General features: G+C 50.3%; 3 protein-coding genes, 1 non-coding gene and 1 pseudogene across 4 annotated transcripts; 2 read left to right on the top strand and 3 right to left on the bottom strand.

Annotated features, from left to right (window-relative positions):
- Positions 1 to 4,077: 4,077 nt before the first annotated feature.
- Positions 4,078 to 4,196, top strand: LOC135379859 (5S ribosomal RNA). The gene has a single exon (XR_010419311.1). It is a non-coding gene; the product is annotated as a 5S ribosomal RNA (ribosomal RNA).
- A 488-nt stretch (positions 4,197 to 4,684) lies between these two features.
- Positions 4,685 to 12,091, bottom strand: LOC135378762 (histone H2B-like). The gene is made up of 2 exons (XM_064611856.1): positions 12,029 to 12,091; positions 4,685 to 5,089 (listed from the first exon to the last, which is right to left on the bottom strand). The coding sequence occupies exons 1-2, from the start codon at positions 12,089 to 12,091 to the stop codon at positions 4,766 to 4,768; spliced, it is 387 nt and encodes a 128-aa protein (XP_064467926.1). The 3' UTR covers positions 4,685 to 4,765.
- Positions 12,092 to 14,260: 2,169 nt separating this feature from the next.
- On the top strand, positions 14,261 to 14,634 carry LOC135378759 (histone H2A-like; annotated as a pseudogene).
- An 813-nt stretch (positions 14,635 to 15,447) lies between these two features.
- LOC135378758 (histone H3-like) lies at positions 15,448 to 16,086 on the bottom strand. The gene has a single exon (XM_064611853.1). It carries the CDS (start codon positions 15,865 to 15,867, stop codon positions 15,457 to 15,459), a length of 411 nt encoding a protein of 136 aa, XP_064467923.1. The 5' UTR covers positions 15,868 to 16,086; the 3' UTR covers positions 15,448 to 15,456.
- Positions 16,087 to 16,433: 347 nt separating this feature from the next.
- On the bottom strand, positions 16,434 to 17,265 carry LOC135378765 (histone H4-like). The gene is made up of 2 exons (XM_064611858.1): positions 17,234 to 17,265; positions 16,434 to 16,883 (listed from the first exon to the last, which is right to left on the bottom strand). The coding sequence occupies exons 1-2, from the start codon at positions 17,263 to 17,265 to the stop codon at positions 16,604 to 16,606; spliced, it is 312 nt and encodes a 103-aa protein (XP_064467928.1). The 3' UTR covers positions 16,434 to 16,603.
- Positions 17,266 to 19,715: the final 2,450 nt, after the last annotated feature.

Genomic DNA, 19,715 nt, shown 5'->3' with positions numbered 1-19,715 from the left:
GCGACAGCTGTCCACTGGCCTTCCCCAAGGGAGCGCTATCAGCCCACTCTTATTCAATCTCATCATGGCTTCTCTCCCCGCCCTCATACCTAGGACCACTTACCAGCTAAACTGCTCAATCTTCGCAGACGACATCTGCCTCTGGGTCAGCGGGAAACGGAAACCTACCCTCAGAAAGGCCATACAACAAGGTGTCGACGCTGTAGCCAACTACACAGCAAGTCAAGGACTCTCCCTATCAGTGGGAAAAACAAAGCTCATGATGTTCGGCCGTGGGCTGCGCTGGAAGCATGACACACCTGTACTTCTCAATGGCTCACCAATCCAGCTAGCTCACTCCGCCAAGTTCCTCGGAATCACCTTGGATGACAAACTCTCTTGGGTGCCATACACTATAGACGTCAGGAAACAATGTCAACCGACAATCCAACTCGTCAGCCGATTGGGAGCAACCTCTTCTGGCTGCCCTCAACGCACTCTTCTTAGCATCCACAATGCCACAACGGTAGCACGCATACTATATGCTCTTCCATACGCCTCCCCCAGCGCCACAAGATTGAAGTCGCTTGAGCAACTGCATAGAAAAGGGCTAAAGCATTCCCTAGGCTTACCCTCCTCGGCTCGGACAGTGGCCCTCTACGCGGAGACCGCCACCCTCCCGCTGCAACTCCGCGTCACACAAGTCCTGCTCCAACAGATAGCCCGGCTCCACTGCACTCCTGCCGGCCAGGACTTGCTGTGTAAAATTCAAGACCGCAGCCTTAGCCGGTTTCATTGCACCTGGGATACATACACCTTTCTATCCCTAGACAAGCCCAAGGTACCTACACTCCAAGCGCCTTGGTCTTACCACGACGTCGCCATAGCCACAACTCTACCGGGTGTCCGCATCAAACACGACACACCTGATATCGTCGCACAAATTGCGGCAGAAGACTGCCTAACTGACCAGTACCCAGGACTCACTCCCATCTACACAGATGCGTCCCTCACACCTGTGATCCTCACTTGTGCCATTTCGTACTGTATCCCAGCTCTCGATCTCGCGTGGGCTTCACCTATCATCGGCCCCACTTCCTCTACCGAAGGCGAACTTCTCGCAATTTGCAAGGCCCTCGACCAGATAGGAAAATCGAAGATCAAGGCCGCAGTCATTTTCACTGACTCACGTTCAGCCCTCCAACGCATCGAATACGCCTATGAAAAATGCATACTTGCGTACAAGGCGAGACTAAGGCTACAACGACTAATTTCCACCGGCACGACTATCAAACTGCAATGGATTCCCTCACACAAAGGGATCAAAGGGAACGAATTAGCCGACCAGCTCTGCAAGCAGGCCACCACCGAGACGCCAGAACACTGTGCGCCCGTCTCACAACGACAACTACGTAAAAGGATCGGCGCTCACTTGCAGACATTCCACCCGGACATTCCTACAGCACACGGCACCGCTCCCCCGCTGTGCATAACAAGCGGGCTCCGGAGACACGAGGCAACGCTCCTCCTGAGACTCCGCTTCGACTGCGCCCGCACCAATCAACGAGAGCACCTTCTTGGCAGGGCCCCAAGTCCCCTGTGCCCCACTTGTAGGGTTGTTGAAACTGTCACACACCTACTAACTGCATGCCCGGACACCGACAGTGCTCGATCCTTGCTTCACGCCCGCTTACACTCTGCAGGCATCAGTGACGTTAGTGTAGTGAATCTTATCTACCCGACCGGCACAACGCGAGTTCGGCGGCTCATCCAGTACGAACTACTAGCCTTTTTAAAGGCCACAGGCCTAGCAGACCGATTGTGACTTACTGTGCTACAATGTCAAAGGCTTTTCTGACCCAACTGACTCTGCCTTCACCAACACGTGCCACTTTCATTGTACATATTGTATATATCTCATTTTTTACTCTTATTTTTTCCTCCCCCCACCCTTTTCTCCCCAACCCCTTCCCACAGTTGGTGTACCATGCCGCCACTTAGGCAGGCAAACCACATGGCTGTACATTTCCTTTTGAAATAATAAACGATTCTAGAGAGAGAGAGAGAGGCTCCACCGTAGCTGTCTCGGCGATCACGGGGGCGGGAGCAGGTGGCTCCACCGCATTCTCCTCGGCGGACACGGCGGCTGACGCATCGGGGGAGGGAAGCACGGGGAAGTCCTCGGCGCTGGTACCGGCTGGCAGGGCGGCGGGCTCCTCGGCGCTTGGGGTCTCCGCTGGCGTCTCCGCACGGGTGAGATCCATGGTGGCGGACAAGACATCCGACTCAGGGGGGGACACAGGGTTAGGGGATTGCTCCTCCTCCTCCACGGGCAGATCGGGAACAGCCGCACGCGTGTAGCCGGCTACCGACGCAAACGTGCGCCGACGGCACTGACTGACTGCGTGGTCTGCCCCGCAGCGCGGGCAGGCGGCGGAACACTCCCCGTGCCCAAACACTCCACAACGAACACATTTCACAGTTGTACACTGGACCGCAATATGACCCTCCAACGAGCAGCGCCTGCAAAAGCGTCGCACGCCCGTGTACTCGGCCTGCACGGTCCATTGCGCGATGCGCAAGAAGTTCGGCACAGGCTTGGCCATATCCATGACAACACGGAGATGGCCCGTGCGCCATTTGAACTTCTTGTGCATTACCTCGGTCACCTCGTGAACAGTGCCAAATCCCGCGAGGGAGTTGCGCACATGTCCTCGAGGCGCATCAAGTGGGAAGTACATTAGGAGGACTTCCTTCATCCGAGACCCCATGAAATGGAGCTTGACCTCCTTCCCCTTTATTGACAGTAGGGGGGACTCGAGGATTTTGGTCACCATTTCAGCGGAGGTGACTTCCACTTCATGACGGCCGCGACCGAGGTCTTGCACCCCGCTGATTCCCCCCGTTACAAACCGCGTGGAGAGCGCCAAACCTAAATCGTCCGTCTCCAAACCGCGCGGAAGGTACGCCGCGAACACACGTTCGCGGTTCGTGAAAGGCGCCGGCGTCCTTGGCGCCGCCATGCTGTCCTTCGCCCGAGCGGAAAAAACCCGCCCGCGCGCGCAGCTAGTTCAGGGCCAGTATCCTCCGAAGAGGTACTCGCTTACCTTACAGAATATTATCCGATGCGAGATGACACACTACGCTGATGCACAAACACACACAAACACAGGGGGGACACAGGAGGCGCCGAAGCGCTACACAACACTCGTCGAAACCAGGCGCGGTACTAAGCTAAGCCTTTTCCTCTGCCTGACATAGCTGCTACCTCTGCTGGAATGCGATGCGAGCGAGCGACTGATGCTTGCATACGGCGCTCGCACGCCGGCCACGACGGAGGCGCCTCTCTGGCCAATGGGGAGGCAGTTCGCGCGTCCCGCAAAATGCTGCGCCAGCGGCCGTCGGCGGAATGCCCGTGTCGTCTGCTGCATGTACTCGCTTTTACTGTTCTCTCTGTTTAATTTATTTATTTATTAAAAACGAGGCCGCTTATCTAGCTAGATGTATGCATGTGTGCCCCTTTAAACCCTTGCTGAGTCCCTTACCGACTCATCCCTTTTCTTGTGATTATTATTATTCCTTTGGTTAGCGGCAATTTGACATCTTCCGCGCTTTCGCCTCTGCGCTAAGCCGTCGCGCTCTCGCCGTCTTTCCCACGCTCCTCGCTACCTGCTCCAATAGTTTTGTTTGTTTATTTTTCCCTCCGTCCGACTACGTCCGAAAACCGCAACGTCGTACAGCCGCGTTCTCCAAAAATTGGACTCCACGCCGCCTCTACATGCGATTTCCGCTACGCGCCGCTTCTCTCTTTCTTGCTATCGTCGTTGCTAGTATTCTCGTCACTAACATGACAGCTGTTATCATTGCACGTAACCATGCAGTAGCCCCACAAACGAGGCGCGAGCTGCTCCGTTTATTTCTCCGCCGAAATACCAACGTAATCGCGCGCAGGGACAACCAAATGCGCGAGGCGTTGGTTCGAGTACCGTGGCTGGCTAACCTTTTCACTGGCATCCTTCTCTGTTCAAGAAAAGCGCGTTCAACTGCGCTTCGTCCGCCAGCGCACGATACAATTCGTGCAGTTAAGCATGCCCTCTCGCCATCGGCCATACCATGCTGAATACGCCGGTTCTCGTCCGATCACCGAAGCTAAGCAGCATTGGGCTCGGTCAGTACTTGGGAGGGAGACCACCTGGGAACACCGAGTGCTGATGGCATCCTTTTCTTTTTTTCCTAGTCATTCACTGTGTCCACATGATTTTCGCTGCCTGCAACAGTGCCTCCTGTTATCCTTTCTCTCTCTTCCTTTAATTTCCACTATTGTTTTCGCACTGCGCGCGCCATTGGCGCGAGCGCAACGGTTTGCAGTTTCGTGCGCATTGTGTTTGTGTATTTATTTATTTATTTATGTGTTGGTTGCTTGCTTGGTTGTTTGTATTCTGTGTTTTTTTTGTTTTTTTTTATCACTCCCGCTTGTCTGCTAATTTATTTGTGTCGCTCCCTCTTTATTACTATTATTATTATTATTATTATTCTGCCGTGGCGTCGCACCACACGAAAGAAAATAGAGCACACCAGTAAATAAATAAATACATACATACGTACGTACGCAAACAAATTAAGAAAAAAGCAAAGAGTCAGGCGCGCACAGACAGAGACACACAGACACAAGAGCATTTTGGGTTTTTTCTACATGTCACGCAAGAACGCTCCGCCCCTGCGGAAAGCATTTGGGGTGGCCCTGAAAAGGGCCTTTGGTTGTTCTGGGTGGTGGTCGAACCGCAGCTTACTTGGAGCTCGTGTACTTGGTAACGGTCTTGGTACCTTCGGACACGGCGTGCTTGGCCAGCTCGCCGGGCAGCAGCAGGCGCACGGCGGTCTGTATCTCCCTACTAGTGGTGGTCGACCGCTTGTTGTAGTGCGCCAGGCGCGAGGACTCGGCAGCGATGCGCTCGAAGATGTCGTTCACGAAGCTGTTCATGATGGACATGGCCTTGCTGGAAACGCCCGTGTCGGGATGTACCTGCTTCAGGACTTTGTAGATGTAGATGCTGAAGCTCTCCTTCCTCCTGCGCTTCTTCTTCTTCTTGTCCGTGGCACGGACGTTCTTCTGCGCCTTGCCGCCATTTCAGGTGTTTATCAGGCTTTAGAGCAATAGTGCTCATATGCCTACACTCATCATTAATGGGGGGGCCCGGGTGACGTTGGGCCACAGGTCTCTGTTTTCATTCCTGCAAAATAGAACTCGAGGAAGGAGCTTTAGTGACCGTCGTGTACTCCAGAAAAACATGTCATTCAAACACGCATTTACGCAATGGGCAAAGCCACATTTTTCATGCATACTTCACTCATTCACACATTGATTCATGGCTATTTGGTTTTGTTATCGCCCCTGGAAAGAAAAATAGAATGAATCAAAAAGAAAAAAATTCTCATTCGCAGGCTGGCTGTGTGCTTTACGCCGCGACAGTCGCCCCTCATTCACTGGCTTGCGAAGCGTTACGCCTCCGCAGCGGCCACTCTTTCACGCCAGAAAAAATTATAAAGGAATAAAAGAAGCACACATTTGCTGGCTTACGTGAATCACTCCGCGACAGGGGCCACTCTTTCATGCTTCTACAGGGGCTTAAAAACCATTGCCTGGTACGCATTCATGGTGGCTTTTCAGCCACCTTGCTCATTTGCTGGCTTGCGTGCGTTATGCCGCGGTAGGGGCCACTCTTTCATACATGCGTCCGCGCGCCATTCATACTGGAGTGATTTACGACATAGTTCACCAGTTTTCCTGTTGTATTGACCTGTTTTTGTTTACTTTTCCTTGTTTAAATTCATTTCTTTTTGGCTACCCACTGCGTAATTTCAGCAGTGGGTTGTGATTATGGTGTGATGAGTAATGATTTCATGAGAGGTGATTAGTGACTTGTGACGGTGATGGGTTAAAAGGGAGTAAAGATGAGATAATTAAAAATATAGAGGTTATGAGGCATAATGGTGTGACAATGATATGTGAAAACATGACAGATGGCTGTGAATGATTATGTCCGAAATAAAGGATAAGAAGCCGTTGCCCGAGGGAAGCCAAAATAACCAAAAAAGAAATGGCCGGCATAACGGAAAAATAGAAAAGAAAAAGAGAAGAAAAGAGGAGAACACGCCGCCCAAAAGGTGCCAAAATAACCATAAAGAAAACGGCGGGCGTAGCGTGTGGCGGACCCTTTGTTGCCAAAAGGACTAAAAATAATGTGGCAGGGTACGTAAACTTTTGTAAAAGAACATGATTTGGTGGTAGTTAAAAGGTTAAATAACAAAAAATTAAATTAAAACTTGATAAAAATTTCGTCATTGCGCAGGTCCAATAGAAGTGCTGGGTTCATCCATTTATTTGTAAATTCTGAACTTTGCATTTTTCTTTTTTCTCTTTTCAGCACCCATTTAATTGAGCTGCTGATCATGGTAAGAAAGCCGGCTGTATCTGGTGGGCTGCCTCCGTGCGCAACACTACATCTCATCAATCATGTCTGGTATGATATTTCCACCAAGAGCAATATAATTTGCCTCTTTTTACAGGCGCTGCCTGGTACATCATCGAGGTAACGTATCATTCCGTAATTCAAGTTTCCGATACTTAATGTGTTTTTAACTTTTTCTTTTATAGGTCTCATGAAGGAGCACGTTGAGAAGAAATGCTGGAGAGACTCCTTTCCTCCACAGAGGTTACATCTGTTTACGGTATGTTTCACGTTACGATGGTAGTTTAAACGTGGCAAGATACCGTGGGCGAAACGCCATGCAAACGTTTTCCTATTTCCGTCCAGGAATTCCGCGTTTATGTTAAGCCAGTTAGGACTTCTTCCAAATATCGGTTCTCTAACCTGGAAGTCCTTTTTAGCTTCGAGAACCTTTAATATCTCCTTTGATGTCAGATTTCTAACGTCTTCTCCGGATTTACTTTTCTTCAGCTGCTTACATACCTTTACCACATCACTGTAAAATTGCCTTACACTCGCTGCTCGTGGCTTCGTGTTATCTACTTTTCCTTCTATTGTTATTAATCCGGCGCCAAAGGAATATCGCGAAAAATTTCTTATCATAGGGCTGTCACATTCGATGGCATTGAGGGCCCATTTAACATGTTTGGTTTGCGTTAGGAGTTCAAGTTCACCTATGTTGTAACCTCCGTTCTCTTTACTTTTTTTCATCCAGTCTCTGGCTACTGGTTCGACGCGGCTTCCCCAAATGTATGGGAAGATCAGTTTGTCGATTCTTTTGATATCATCTTTATCTGGTTTCAGCACATCGGCAACGTACTGCAGTTTTGATAAGAGATGCACTCGAGCCATCTGTATTCTTGCAAACATTGAACACTTTATCTTCTCTAGCCGGTCAATCGTTGTTTTCATCTTATTTATTTTCGTGCTCCAGTTTTGTTTGGAAGGGCCTTCGCCATTGAAAGTTATTCCCAACACTTTGACCTCCTTTTTTACCGGCAAACCGTATATACTATTTTGGTTGACGCGCTTCGAACCAAACAGAAGAATTTCGCTCTTATCTTTATTTATTCGTGCACCACTTATCTGTTGGTATATTTCGCAGGCGTGCAAGATTTTTGCGACGTGCTCAACATTGTCAACAAGCACCGTTACATCATCGGCAAACGCCAGCACTGGTGTTATCATACCTACTGAAAGTAAGTGTATCCCAGGTGTTAATCTTTTTATTAGTTGTATAAAGGGTTCCATAGAGATGATAAATAATGCTGCTGATAAAGGGCAACCCTGCCTCACTCCTCTTTTTATTCCAAACGGTTTCGTGTTAAACCCGTTAACTGTTACTACGCCTTCACAGCCTTCATACAAGGTGCGCACCTTTTCAACCAGGTGATCATCGAAGTTCGCTTCCTTTAGACAATGGAACAAGTAAGAGTGATCAACTCTGTCGAACGCCTTCTCGCTATCAATGGTGACTAATGCACCCGGATTGTTTGACTTGTTTACCCAGTGCATAATATCTGTTAATATTATTAGGTTTAACTGCGCAGAGCGAAATTGTATATTGGCACCCTGCGTGTCGCTAACTACGTCTACCAAAGAGTCCTGTATCCTATTTGCTAAGGCTTTTGTTATTATTTTATAGTCTGTGTTCAGTAGGGACACTGGTCTCCAAGCTCTGATATCTGTTTTCTTTTCAGTGTTCTTACATATTAGCGTGATACGGCTTCTTTTGAAAGAGTCCGGTAAGTGTTTTTTGTCAAACGCTTCATTTATCATTTTTGTGAATGGTTTCGAAATTAAGTTCCAAAATCGTTTATAGAAGATCGGGGTCAATCCGTCTTCACCGGGTGTCTTTTTTTCGTTTAACTGCATTAGTGCATTTTTTAATTCCTCTTCTGAAAAACGACCCCCATCTGTGCTCTTTGCCTTCCCCGCGAAGGTAATATGTTCGTCGATTAATCGTGTACTTTCCTTTCCGTAAAGTGATGCATAGAATTTCTCCACGTAGTCTTCTATTCTCTCCTGGGTTTTATATTCGTCTCCATTACGGTGGTCAGTAAGGCTAAGTATTTCTTCCTTACATTCCCCTAGGCTTTTATTTACCAGCCATTTACTTGCCCAGTTCTCGAATTCCCACTTTTCTGCTTTCAGCCGTAGTCTTACACTGTCCCATCTCTTTTTTATCAGGCCTCTATGTTTTAATTTTAACCGTTGTATTGCTTCTTCAAATCCCGGACCAGTGTTCTGTGACATACTTAATAGCGCTATTGCGTCGGCAACCCTTCTAATTTCCAGCCTTCTCTCCTTTGCTAATGCCTTGCCCCATTTTTTACAGATTTTTGCCACCTCTTGTTTTAAGTCGTCCCAGCTTCGTGGCGACAAGTCCTCCCTTAATCTTTCTGACAAGAGGATCTTAATCTCACCACTTACTCTTTCCTCTTGTAGCAATGTGGGGTTCAGCTTCCATGTGCCTTTCCCGCGTATCTGTCTGCCATCTTTTAAGCAGCACGAGACTATAGCATGGTCTGATAGGGGTGTAAATTCCACTTTCATAGATTTAAGGTTTTCAAGAACGTTCTCGCTAACGTATATTTTGTCTAATCGTGCCTGGTAGCTTGAGCTTCTCCAGGTCATTTTGGGTCTGCCTGGGTGAGTCTTATGCCAGCCATCAATGAGATTACATCTGTTTTTAAATTCTATGAACCTCCTTGCCCCGTAAGTGATCTGTCTATCTCTAGGTGGATTTCTGTCTGCGATTTCGTTCTCCACACAATTAAAATCGCCTAATACTATTAACTTCCGGGTGTCATTGACGTAGTCATCTAGGTTTTCAAAGAAATCTGTTTGCTCGTGGCTTCTCACTGGGGCGTATACATTCATAATCTTAATGCCCGTTTTAAGTTTTACTGATAGGATTCTTCCACTGTAGTCTCTTTCCATTCCTATCATCAACTGCTTAGTACTTCCGAACAGTAATATGGCTGTCCCACCTTGTTTGCCGTTCGAGAAACTCCATGCGCTCTTAACGTTAAAAGTCTCATCGAAGTTTTTTATATATTCTACGCTATTTACATACGTTTCCTGAAGCGCCAAGATATCAATTTTGTTTTCTTTCGCTATTTCTATCACCTCGTTTTGTTTTTCCTTTTGGCGAAAACCCCTAACGTTCCACGTAGCTATTTTCAAAGAGCTGTCGTTCAGCACCATGAAAAAGAGTAAAAGAATACTAATCATAGGCGTGACTGACATGTTAAAGTAAAGAAGTTTTGTCCTTTTTTTTCCTTATAAGGTATCTTGTAAGTAATCACCTTCATTGTCTCCAACCAGCGTATCAGCTGACGTGTCCCACGCCAGGCTTTGGTAGCTATCATCGTTTGAATCGCTCGTGTTTGCTTCCATCTGTTCCCGCGCTGTTTGTGTAATCTCCTCGTTATCAGTAGATTGGTCTGAACTTCCTCCTGCCTTTTCTGCTTTTTTCTTAAACTGTTTAGCTGCCGGTGACTTATCATCACTTTCTGATTCTGTTTCGCTTGATAGCTGGGGCATGTTTTGATGACTTTCAATGAAAGCAATTGTTGCTTCTATTGATGACTTTTGTTTTGTTCCCTTTTGTTTCTTTCTGCGTACTCTTTTCCTCTTGGGTTTTGGTGCCTCCTGATTATTAGCTTGTTCCCCCGGGGCAGTTTCGCTCTCTTCATTTGTTATACCTCTAATTGGCTCAACCTCACGCTCTACCCTTGTAGTTAGGGCATTGCTCGCATGTGCTGCATCGCCTGCAGTACCCAGAGATGCTTTCTCAAAAGTAAACTGCACTGTAGGTAAGTCAAGCGGTTCTTCAGTGCTTACTGACCCACTTCGGGGTTCTTTCACTGGTAGCTGTCCCTCTTGTATATCAAGTGGTATAACAGGTATTTCTCTCTTTTTCCTATTCATCTTTGTTGAACAATTCGCCGACACCTCATCATCATCTCGTGATCTAAGTAGGGGCCATGAATTTTTGTCGAGATGTGGTTCCTCGCTAGTGGGTTTTTCGTTTGTCTGTTCGTCGCTCCCGCCATTGATTGGCACATCCCTGTGTTGTTCGTTATTGTCGATTTCATTTACGCTTTTCTTTCCGACTTCAGGCGATGCCGCGACTTCATCCTCGAGATCTGTAGTGTCCGGAATGACGTCGAGTGCAGGCACCAGTCCCTTCGAGTAGCCCAAGGCCGCTGCGAAGGTCCTTTGCCTACACTCGGTTACTGGGTGATCGCCTCGACATCTCGGGCAGGGGTCATTGCATGACGCGTGGCCGAATATCCCACAACGTGTGCATTTTGGCGTATTGCAATTACTGTTTAGATGACCCTGCCGTCCGCACTTCCGGCACACTCGAGCGACTCCCTGGTACTCGCACTGGACAATAAAGCTACGATTCCCAGCATTTACCTTGAGGTAATTCGGGACGCTTTTCTCCATTTCCATGTATACTTGAAAGACGCCACTCCCCCATTGTTTATGCTTTTTATACATGGCCTCTTGTACTTTCACAATTTTTCCATACTGGGCCAACGCACTTTCCAAAAAGCTACTGTGTTCATCTACAGGATAATAAAACACCGATATTCTGGTAGTTCGGTATCCCAAGTAGTTAAGTTTATACTCTGTCCCTTTGACTACAATGGTCGACTCTTTTGCTAAGTCCTCTGCAATCTTTTCAGTCTTCGTTTTAATTTCATACCGACCGAAACCGTAGTGTGACACCCTTTCAAAATCTTCATATCTCCTCTTTGCTACCAAAGCTTCTGCTAGGTCGTCGAGCGCTACTCCACGTGGTAAAGCGATAGTAAAAACCAGCGGCCTGACCGCCCTAATCTGGTTCATTTTAGTCTACAAAGAACTTTTTTTTCAATTTTCCTGTTATTTTATTCTAGAAAACTTTAGTCAAAAGCAAAAAGAAAAGGAAAGAAAAAAAAAGAGAAAAAAAAGGAACCTTCCCTGCCGGGGATCGAACCCACGGCGGGACGGGACCGTCTTTCGGCGGCGGCCGAGCTGCCTCTGTTTACTACCTTAGTAGGCCTAACACGATTAACAAAAACTCAAGTTCTGACATTATTGTAGCAGTGCGAACGGAAATTTTGCTTACCTTACATGCCTGAAGTATTCATAGATGTCTACGCACAAAGGAAAGAGCTCCACACACAGAAGAAACGCCACAAACTTCGCTGGAACACGGAGCTCAGAACAACGTGACCCGCCGTGACGCCGCCTCTTCTGCGCCTTTAAAAACGAGTACATGGAGGATGAGGAGGAGTGTCGTTGGGAGGAACCCGAGAGGTCTGCCTGCCTGATTAGGCGGCATGTTTCTCGGGAAGGGAAAGATGGTGGAGAGGAGGAAAGGGTGAAGTGGAAGATAGCTGATAGCTGCGTCCATGGGCCGACTTCAGGGGAACTGTGCCGGCATACGCCTATTACACATCTGAGGGAAACCCAGGAAAAACCCCAGACGGCACAGCCGGCCCGCGGATTCGAACCGCGGACCTCCCAGTCTCCAAGCGCACGCGTTACCGCTGCGCCACCGGAGCTGGCTTTTGCGCCTTGCCGGCCTTCTTGACCGCTTTGCCCGAAGGTTGGGGTGGCATGATGGCAGTGCTTCCAGCAACGTACTCGGAGAGGAATGGCCGTTTCCCTTCTCGAACCGCCCGTCGTTCGCTGCAAGCCTTGCTTTTCGGGGAACCGTACGCGGGAACGCCATTCGCTGCTTCCCGCCGGGCTCAGTCGCGCCGTGAGCGGCCCGCCATTGGTGCGCTTTCTCCGCCACGTGACCGCGCGTCTCCCGAATGCCGGCCGGCGCCGCAAAATGCTCGCCAGCATTGCTTAGTGGCTTCGGCCACCAGCTCCGGTGGCGCAGCGGTAACGCGTGCGCTTGGAGACTGGGAGGTCCGCGGTTCGAATCCGCGGGCCGGCTGTGCCGTCTGGGGTTTTTCCTGGGTTTCCCTCAGATGTGTAATAGGCGTATGCCGGCACAGTTCCCCTGAAGTCGGCCCATGGACGCAGCTATCCTCCCCCCGAGCGGATTCCGCTCGGTCTTCCACTTCACCCCTTTCTCTCCTCCTCTCCACCACCTTTCCCTTCCCGAGAAACATGCCGCCTAATCAGGCAGGCAGACCTCTCGGGTTCCTCCCAACGACACTCCTCCTCCCTCCTCCTCCGTGGCTTCGGCCAGTTCGCCTCTCGCAGCCGAAGCGAGCACACGTGCCTAACCATGGCTCGCAAAGGCAAGTCCTGCCGTGGCAAGCCATCCCCACCCAGCCCAAACAGCTCTTTTCAGAGCTCCGCCGACGTCAGCAGCAAGACCGCCGCTCCGAAGCCTCACGCCCGCGTCGTGCAGCAGCCCGCCTGCCCCTCCGTGGACGCCCGAGTCGGCGCTGCACGCTGCACACCATGGCTCAACAGCTCTTCTCAGAGCTCCACCCAGGATACGGACACCGTCATGGAGTCCGTTTCTCCCACCCCAGGACGACGGCACCAACAGCGTCACTGACAACGACGGCTTCACCACCGTCACACGCAAGCACAAACGTAAGCCGGGTTTCCCGCTCACCATCCGCGCCGTGAATCCGTCGGATTCGCTTCTCCGAGTGCACCCGAACCGCATCGCGGCCGACGTGCACGCGGCCATCCATGAAACCGTCAAGCGCCACATCCTCCGGGACGACGGCAGCCTGACCGTCACCGTCGCCACGGCCATCTTGGCCTTGACCAGGATCGCTGGCATTCCGGTGCACACCTGCATGCCAGTCTCTTCCAGCCAACACGTCGGCAGAATCTGCGGCCTGAAAGCCCCATACACCGACGCCCAGCTGTTGGACCCTCTACGCCCGGAAGGCGTCGTAGATGTCCGCCGCGAACTCCGCAACCGGCAAGGAAGAGACGGAGCCAGAACGACCATCAGGACCGGGAACGCCATATTGACTTTCCGCCCTGACAAGCCCATGCCAAAGGAGCTCAAACTTGGTTTTGACTCCTTTAAAGTGACTCCATTCTCGTGCCCGACGCAGTGCTACAACTGCCAGCGTTTCGGGCACCTCGCCAGGAACTGCCGCAACGCAAGACGTTGCAAGTTCTGCACCAACAACCATGGACACAAGGAGTGTCCGAACCAGCAGCAACGCAAGTGCGCTAACTGCGAAGGGCCCCACGCCGCGACCTACGGCGGGTGCCCAACGCGGAAGGCTGCCTTCACCAAGGCCACCAACCGGATCGCGGACAGCAGCCATCACCCGACCGCACCCCGTACGTCAGAAGCGCCCGCACCGGTAGAACCACGCCCAGACCCCACGCAAGCCAGGCCCCAAGCCAGTGCGATCACCCGTTCCAACCCAGCGCCGGAGGTGCCCAAGAAAGCCCCGGCGCCATCACTGCCCGCCCAGCCAGCGCCAGCCCATGTGCAGCCCAGCCAGCGCCTCATCGAGGCCGCCCGGCGCCGCATTGAGGCCCCTGCCAACGAAACTCAAGCCCCCATCGACCTGCCCAGCCTCCAGGTCCAACTGCAAAAGGCCTGCCTGCAGCTCCAAGCCCACTTCGCCGCCAACCGCCGCTACTAAGCCCTCGCTTCCACCCTGGCCTCTTCCCACCATATCCACATCTCTCTCCCTTTCTCTTTGACTTCCCCCTCACCCCTCCCCTTTCCCAATCGAGTGAACCTTGTCGCGGAGCCGGCAGACAGACCTCACTCGTCTTCCTCAACGCCACTCCACTCCACTCGTGGCTTCGGCCAGTCTGTCGTTAACCTCTCTAGCGTCAACATCATGTCAGGTCGTGGAAAAGGTGGAAAAGCCAAGGGAAAGAGCAAGACCCGGTCCAGCAGGGCAGGGCTCCAGTTTCCCGTCGGTCGTATTCATCGTCTCCTGCGCAAGGGCAACTACGCCGAGCGTGTGGGAGCAGGCGCCCCCGTTTACCTGGCCGCCGTGCTCGAATACCTCGCTGCTGAAGTGCTCGAGTTGGCGGACAACGCCTCTCGCGACAACAAGAAGACGAGGATCATCCCCCGTCACCTCCAGCTGGCCATCCGCAACGACGAGGAGTTGAACAAGCTGCTGTCGGGCGTCACCATCGCGCAGGTGGCGTGTTGCCCAACATCCAGGCCGTCCTCCTGCCCAAGAAGACGGAGAAGAAGGCCTAAGCCTACCGGACACCGCGAGGAACAACACAAAACGGTCCTTTTCAGGACCACCACATGTTTGTCACGGTGGGCTAGCGCACTGCGAGTAGAAAAAACCCTGAATCTGCTTTGTGTCCTGTTTCTTGCATGCATGACGGCGCGTTTGCGCCTTTTCCTGTCGCTCGAATGGTGACAACGTTACCTCCCCCCCTTTATTTATTTATTTATCGTTAATATTAGTCGTCGTCTGTCTTGTTAACGGTAACATGGTCTTCTCGCCGTCCCCATTTGTGCAAAAGCGCGTCAACATACAGACAGAACCGCGCCATGGCTGGCGGCTCTCGGAATTCCGGAGCGGTCGGTCGAATGCCGCGCTTCCCGTTCACTCGTTTTATTTATTTATTTATTCATTCAATTATTTAGTCAGTTATTCAATCACCTATGCAGCTAAGGGATCCGCTTTAAATTTTTAAAAACCTGATGGAACAAAACACACCGCTTTGGCGCGTGTAAAAAAAAAGGCACCTTTCCTTCTGTTTATTAGCGCTGTCGCTTATGAGCATCATGGGAAACGTTCGCTTCCCGTTTCGCTGGCGGCAAACTCCTTGGGCGTTTGGGACAACGAGAGCACTACGAAGAGCGCTCGCCACGCACGACAATAAAGGCCCCGTGCTCACGCCAGCCCAAGAAATGTGCCCCCAGCAAAACTTACTTGCTGTTATGCGCATCCAACAGCTCGCGTTTGGGTTTCAACGCAGTGCAAAGCCTTTGCAGTAAGCAATTGGGTGGCCCTGAAGAGGGCCGTTTGTTTGTTGTTGTTGCTGCTGTGTCGAAGCGGGCCGTCTAAGCACGTTCGCCACGGATGCGACGAGCCAGCTGGATGTCCTTTGGCATGATGGTGACGCGCTTGGCGTGGATGGCGCACAGGTTGGTGTCCTCGAACAGGCCGACAAGGTAGGCTTCGCTGGCCTCCTGCAGTGCCATCACGGCGGAGCTCTGGAAGCACAGGTCGGTCTTGAAATCCTGGGCGATTTCGCGGACCAGGCGCTGGAAGGTCAGCTTGCGGATGAGCAGCTCCGTGGACTTCTGGTAACGGCGGATTTCACGCAGGGCGACCGTGCCGGGCCTGTACCTGTGAGGTTTCTTGACGCCTCCGGTGGCCGGCGCGCTCTTCCTTGCAGCCTTGGTGGCCAGCTGCTTCCTGGGTGCCTTGCCACCGGTACTCTTACGAGCAGTCTGCTTGGTACGTGCCATTCTAGCCTGTGCTGTAGCCGGGACTCAACGAAAACGGTGTGCCGCGACGCTGGGACGACTTCAACTGAGGGGCTCCCACGTCCACGGCACGATTGCTCGCCGCGCCGACCAATCGGGGAGCAGCTGCAGGTCGCCAGAATGCCGGCGGCCGCGGCGCGCGATATGCTGCTCCCGCGACGATCGCTGCCCTTTTTAAATTAATTCTCTGTCATTGTTTCAATTTGCGTAATCTGTCACCATGTGCGTCTGCCTGTCCTTCCTTCATTTATCTACTGATGCACAGCCCTTCTTTCTGCCACGCTTTCAGGCGGATTTTTTATTTATTTTTATTCCTTTTCTTTCAAGTGCAGCACTCTGGTCCCTTGTGGCAACGGCCACAACAGTGCCGACGCTAACGAACGTAAATGAATGAGCCAGCGAACGAACGAAAGCATGCATTTCTGACACGTCGATACTGCTCGTGGTGTCCGCTGCCCAAAACGGCCCCCTAATGGTGCTCGTACCTTTGCTGCAGCCGGCCAGGCGCTTTATTTTGCACTGTGCGCGTCGGCACCGGGAAGCAAAAGGTAGCGAGCGAACGCAACACTAACACTGCAAAACCTCTCTCGTTGGGTGTTTTCCATGCTAACGCATAGGCGAGCCTCACGCTCAGGCTTTTGGGTGGCCCTGAAGAGGGCCGTTTTTTGTGTCTGCTGTTTTCGTGGACGCTGGTCTGGATATCCGCGGAGCGAGTCGCTTAGCCACCGAAGCCGTAGAGGGTGCGGCCCTGGAGCTTGAGGGCGTGCACGACGTCCATCGCAGTCACCGTCTTGCGCTTGGCGTGCTCGGTGTAAGTCACAGCGTCGCGGATGACGTTCTCCAGGAATACCTTGAGCACTCCACGGGTCTCCTCGTAGATGAGTCCAGAGATGCGCTTCACGCCACCGCGGCGAGCCAGACGGCGGATAGCAGGCTTGGTGATGCCCTGGATGTTGTCCCGAAGAACCTTGCGATGACGCTTGGCTCCTCCTTTGCCGCCATATCAGAGTAAAAGAGCAAAGCGAGTCAAAAACGACATCGCTCGCTCACGTTCATCATTGGCGGGGCCCGGAGGCTCTTCTCCCTGTAGTTGAATAAAGGTAGAGTGTCACATTCATACACGCAATCATCAGAGTTAGGTCTTATCAGATGTTGGCATCAGTGGGTTGCGTAACCAGCGATCCAAAGAAAGTTTAAAAGAAATAAAATATCACACAGATGGATGCGCATGATATGAGCTTATGGGCATTTCTGCCGCGACAGAGGCGTCTTTCTAGTATTGCTTGCGGGCATTCGCCCTCCAGAGGCATGTCACACTGAAAAAAAAAAGTCGTACATTCACTGGCTCAGGGGCTGAATGCCGCGCCGTTGGCCCTTCATGCGTACCTGGATCGTTCTTGTACGAACAGCTCCACCTAGCCCTCTGATCTTTTTGACCTGGCTTACGAGCATTCCTGCTACGCCAGTGGCCACTCTGAAGTGTCACACTCGTGCACCCATTCACGCATCTCTACCTAGTAGTTTTTAGGGAGTTTTTTTTTTCAGTAATTTCTCGCCTCCTAAGCCGTAATGGTGATGATGAAGAGGAATTGTGTTTTGGTGATCTATGACAAAAGATGTAAATGTAGTGTGACGATGGAAGGAGCAGTAACATGAGGGGTGGTAAAAGGGGTAAAAGGGGTAAAGGAGGTAAAAGGTCAAGAGGTAAAGGCAAAGAGTAAAAAGGGGGTAAGAAGCATTAGAAGGCTAAAAGACCCTCAGGCTCACCTCAATTTGTTCTTCCGTCATCTGAAAGATGACAGCAGGTGACATCCACAGTCGGATGAAGTCCGCTTTCTTTTGTCTCTGAAGCTCTCTTCTAAGAGACCACCTAATTTCGTTTTTCCACAAACCAAAGATGGTTGACGTATGGGGTGGCGTTTTCCCATGGGCGACATCGTACCACATGCGCCAAAGTCGGTAGGTGAGTTCGGCCACAAGAAGCACGAACTGCCTCTTTATGCATTTGTTTTTTGTCGAGCAATTCAAAAAGCGTATTGCTGAGTAAGTGACAGGTTAGTCCGGAAAGAGGCGTCTCACTTCATTGAGGAACGGCATTATATATCGACAATCATAGTAGTAATGCTGAAGGTTTTCTTTACCTCCACAAAGGCAACACACCCCAGCTAGGTGCTTAGCATTCAGGTGATAATCGAGTCTTGGCAGTATGCCATGCGCTAAACGCCATACAAAGGCATACCGTGTCCCATCCAGGAAATGGGAGTTAATGTTTTGCCAATCTGGCTGGGCTCCAGGTATCTCCAAACGTACCTGATACACTTTCACTTTCCTTAGTGATTCTGCCATCTCTGTTGTTGTCATATTAAATACGTTGATGTCTTTCTTTTTTCCCACAATATCCTTATAATCGCTCACAACATCTTGATAATACTTTGTGGGGTTCGCCGCTCTCGGATTTGTATTATCAAGTTTACCCTCTATGTGTCTAATACCTGTGCCCAACGAGTACCTAACTATCGCGCTCACTAGTGGCATGTCACAATATATTGCTTTAAGCACCCACTTTATATGTTCAGCTCTTGACATTAATTCTATGTCTAGAATGCCAAACCCGCCCCTTATCTTTGGTTCTTTCATCCATGCACGTTTTACGAACTCGATACCCCCGCCCCAGATATAAGGGAAGATAATTCTATCAGTTATCTTAATTACTTTACGGTCTGGTTGCATGGCATGCATCACGTAAACTAATAAACTAAGTAAATGTGTTTTTGTTATTTGTATGCGTGCGAAAGTGTTGAATTTTACTTGACTCAGATCCTTTACCTTCTCTTTTATCTTATTTATTCTTGTTTTCCAGTTGCTATGTGCCAAACCTTCCCTGTTAAACAGCATGCCTAATACCTTTATCTCGTTTTTGACTGGGACCCCATAAACTTCGCTTGTGGAGACGTCTTGGTTACCAAAGAAAAGTAGTTCGCTTTTATCTTTGTTAATCTTTGCTCCACTTATACCTTCGTATCTTTCACAGGCACGCAACACCTGTTTTACCGATTCAGCACTATTGATGATCACGGACACATCATCCGCGAAAGCAAACGTAGGCACGACTTCTCCGACTATTGGTAAGAACACAGGCCTTGTGTGCCGCTTAATCATTTGAATAAGTGGCTCCATTGTAAGCACAAAGAGTGCCGCAGAAAGCGGACACCCTTGGCGAACGCCTCGCTTAATTGCAATTTCCCGTGTGGGATGTCCGTTGACCATAATTCGAGACGTGCCCTGACTGTATATTAGCTTTATTTTTTCTATTACGTGATTATGCAGTTCAATTTTTGTCAAGCAGTCAATCATGTAATTATGACTAACGCGGTCGAATGCTTTTTCTGAATCAATAGTGAAGAGTGCTCCCGCATTACCTGTTTTTAATATATAACACATGATGTCTCTTATTGCTAGCACATTTAGCTGAGCTGCCCTTCCTTGTATATTGGCAGCTTGTGTGTCGCTCACCACATCACACAATATTGGGTAGATGCGGTTTGCTAAGAGCTTTGCGATTATTTTGTAATCGATATTTAATAATGTCACTGGCCTCCATGCTTTGATTGATTCCTTCTTACTCCTATCTTTGCATATCAGGACAATCCTACCCTGGTAGAAGGACGTCGGGAGCTTTTTTTCATTAAAAGCCGCATTCACCATATTTAAGAATGGCGTTGCAAGTAAGTCCCAATACTTCTTGTAGAATATTGGCCTCAGGCCGTCTTCACCAGGTGCTTTCTTATCATCTATCCCTCTGAGTGCCTTATCCATTTCTTCTTTTGTAA

Source organism: Ornithodoros turicata, chromosome 1, assembly GCF_037126465.1.
Source record: "Ornithodoros turicata isolate Travis chromosome 1, ASM3712646v1, whole genome shotgun sequence".
Lineage (NCBI taxonomy): Eukaryota > Metazoa > Arthropoda > Arachnida > Ixodida > Argasidae > Ornithodoros > Ornithodoros turicata.
The sequence above is the reverse complement of the archived record's forward strand: the minus strand, read 5'-3'. Positions and strand labels throughout refer to the sequence as shown.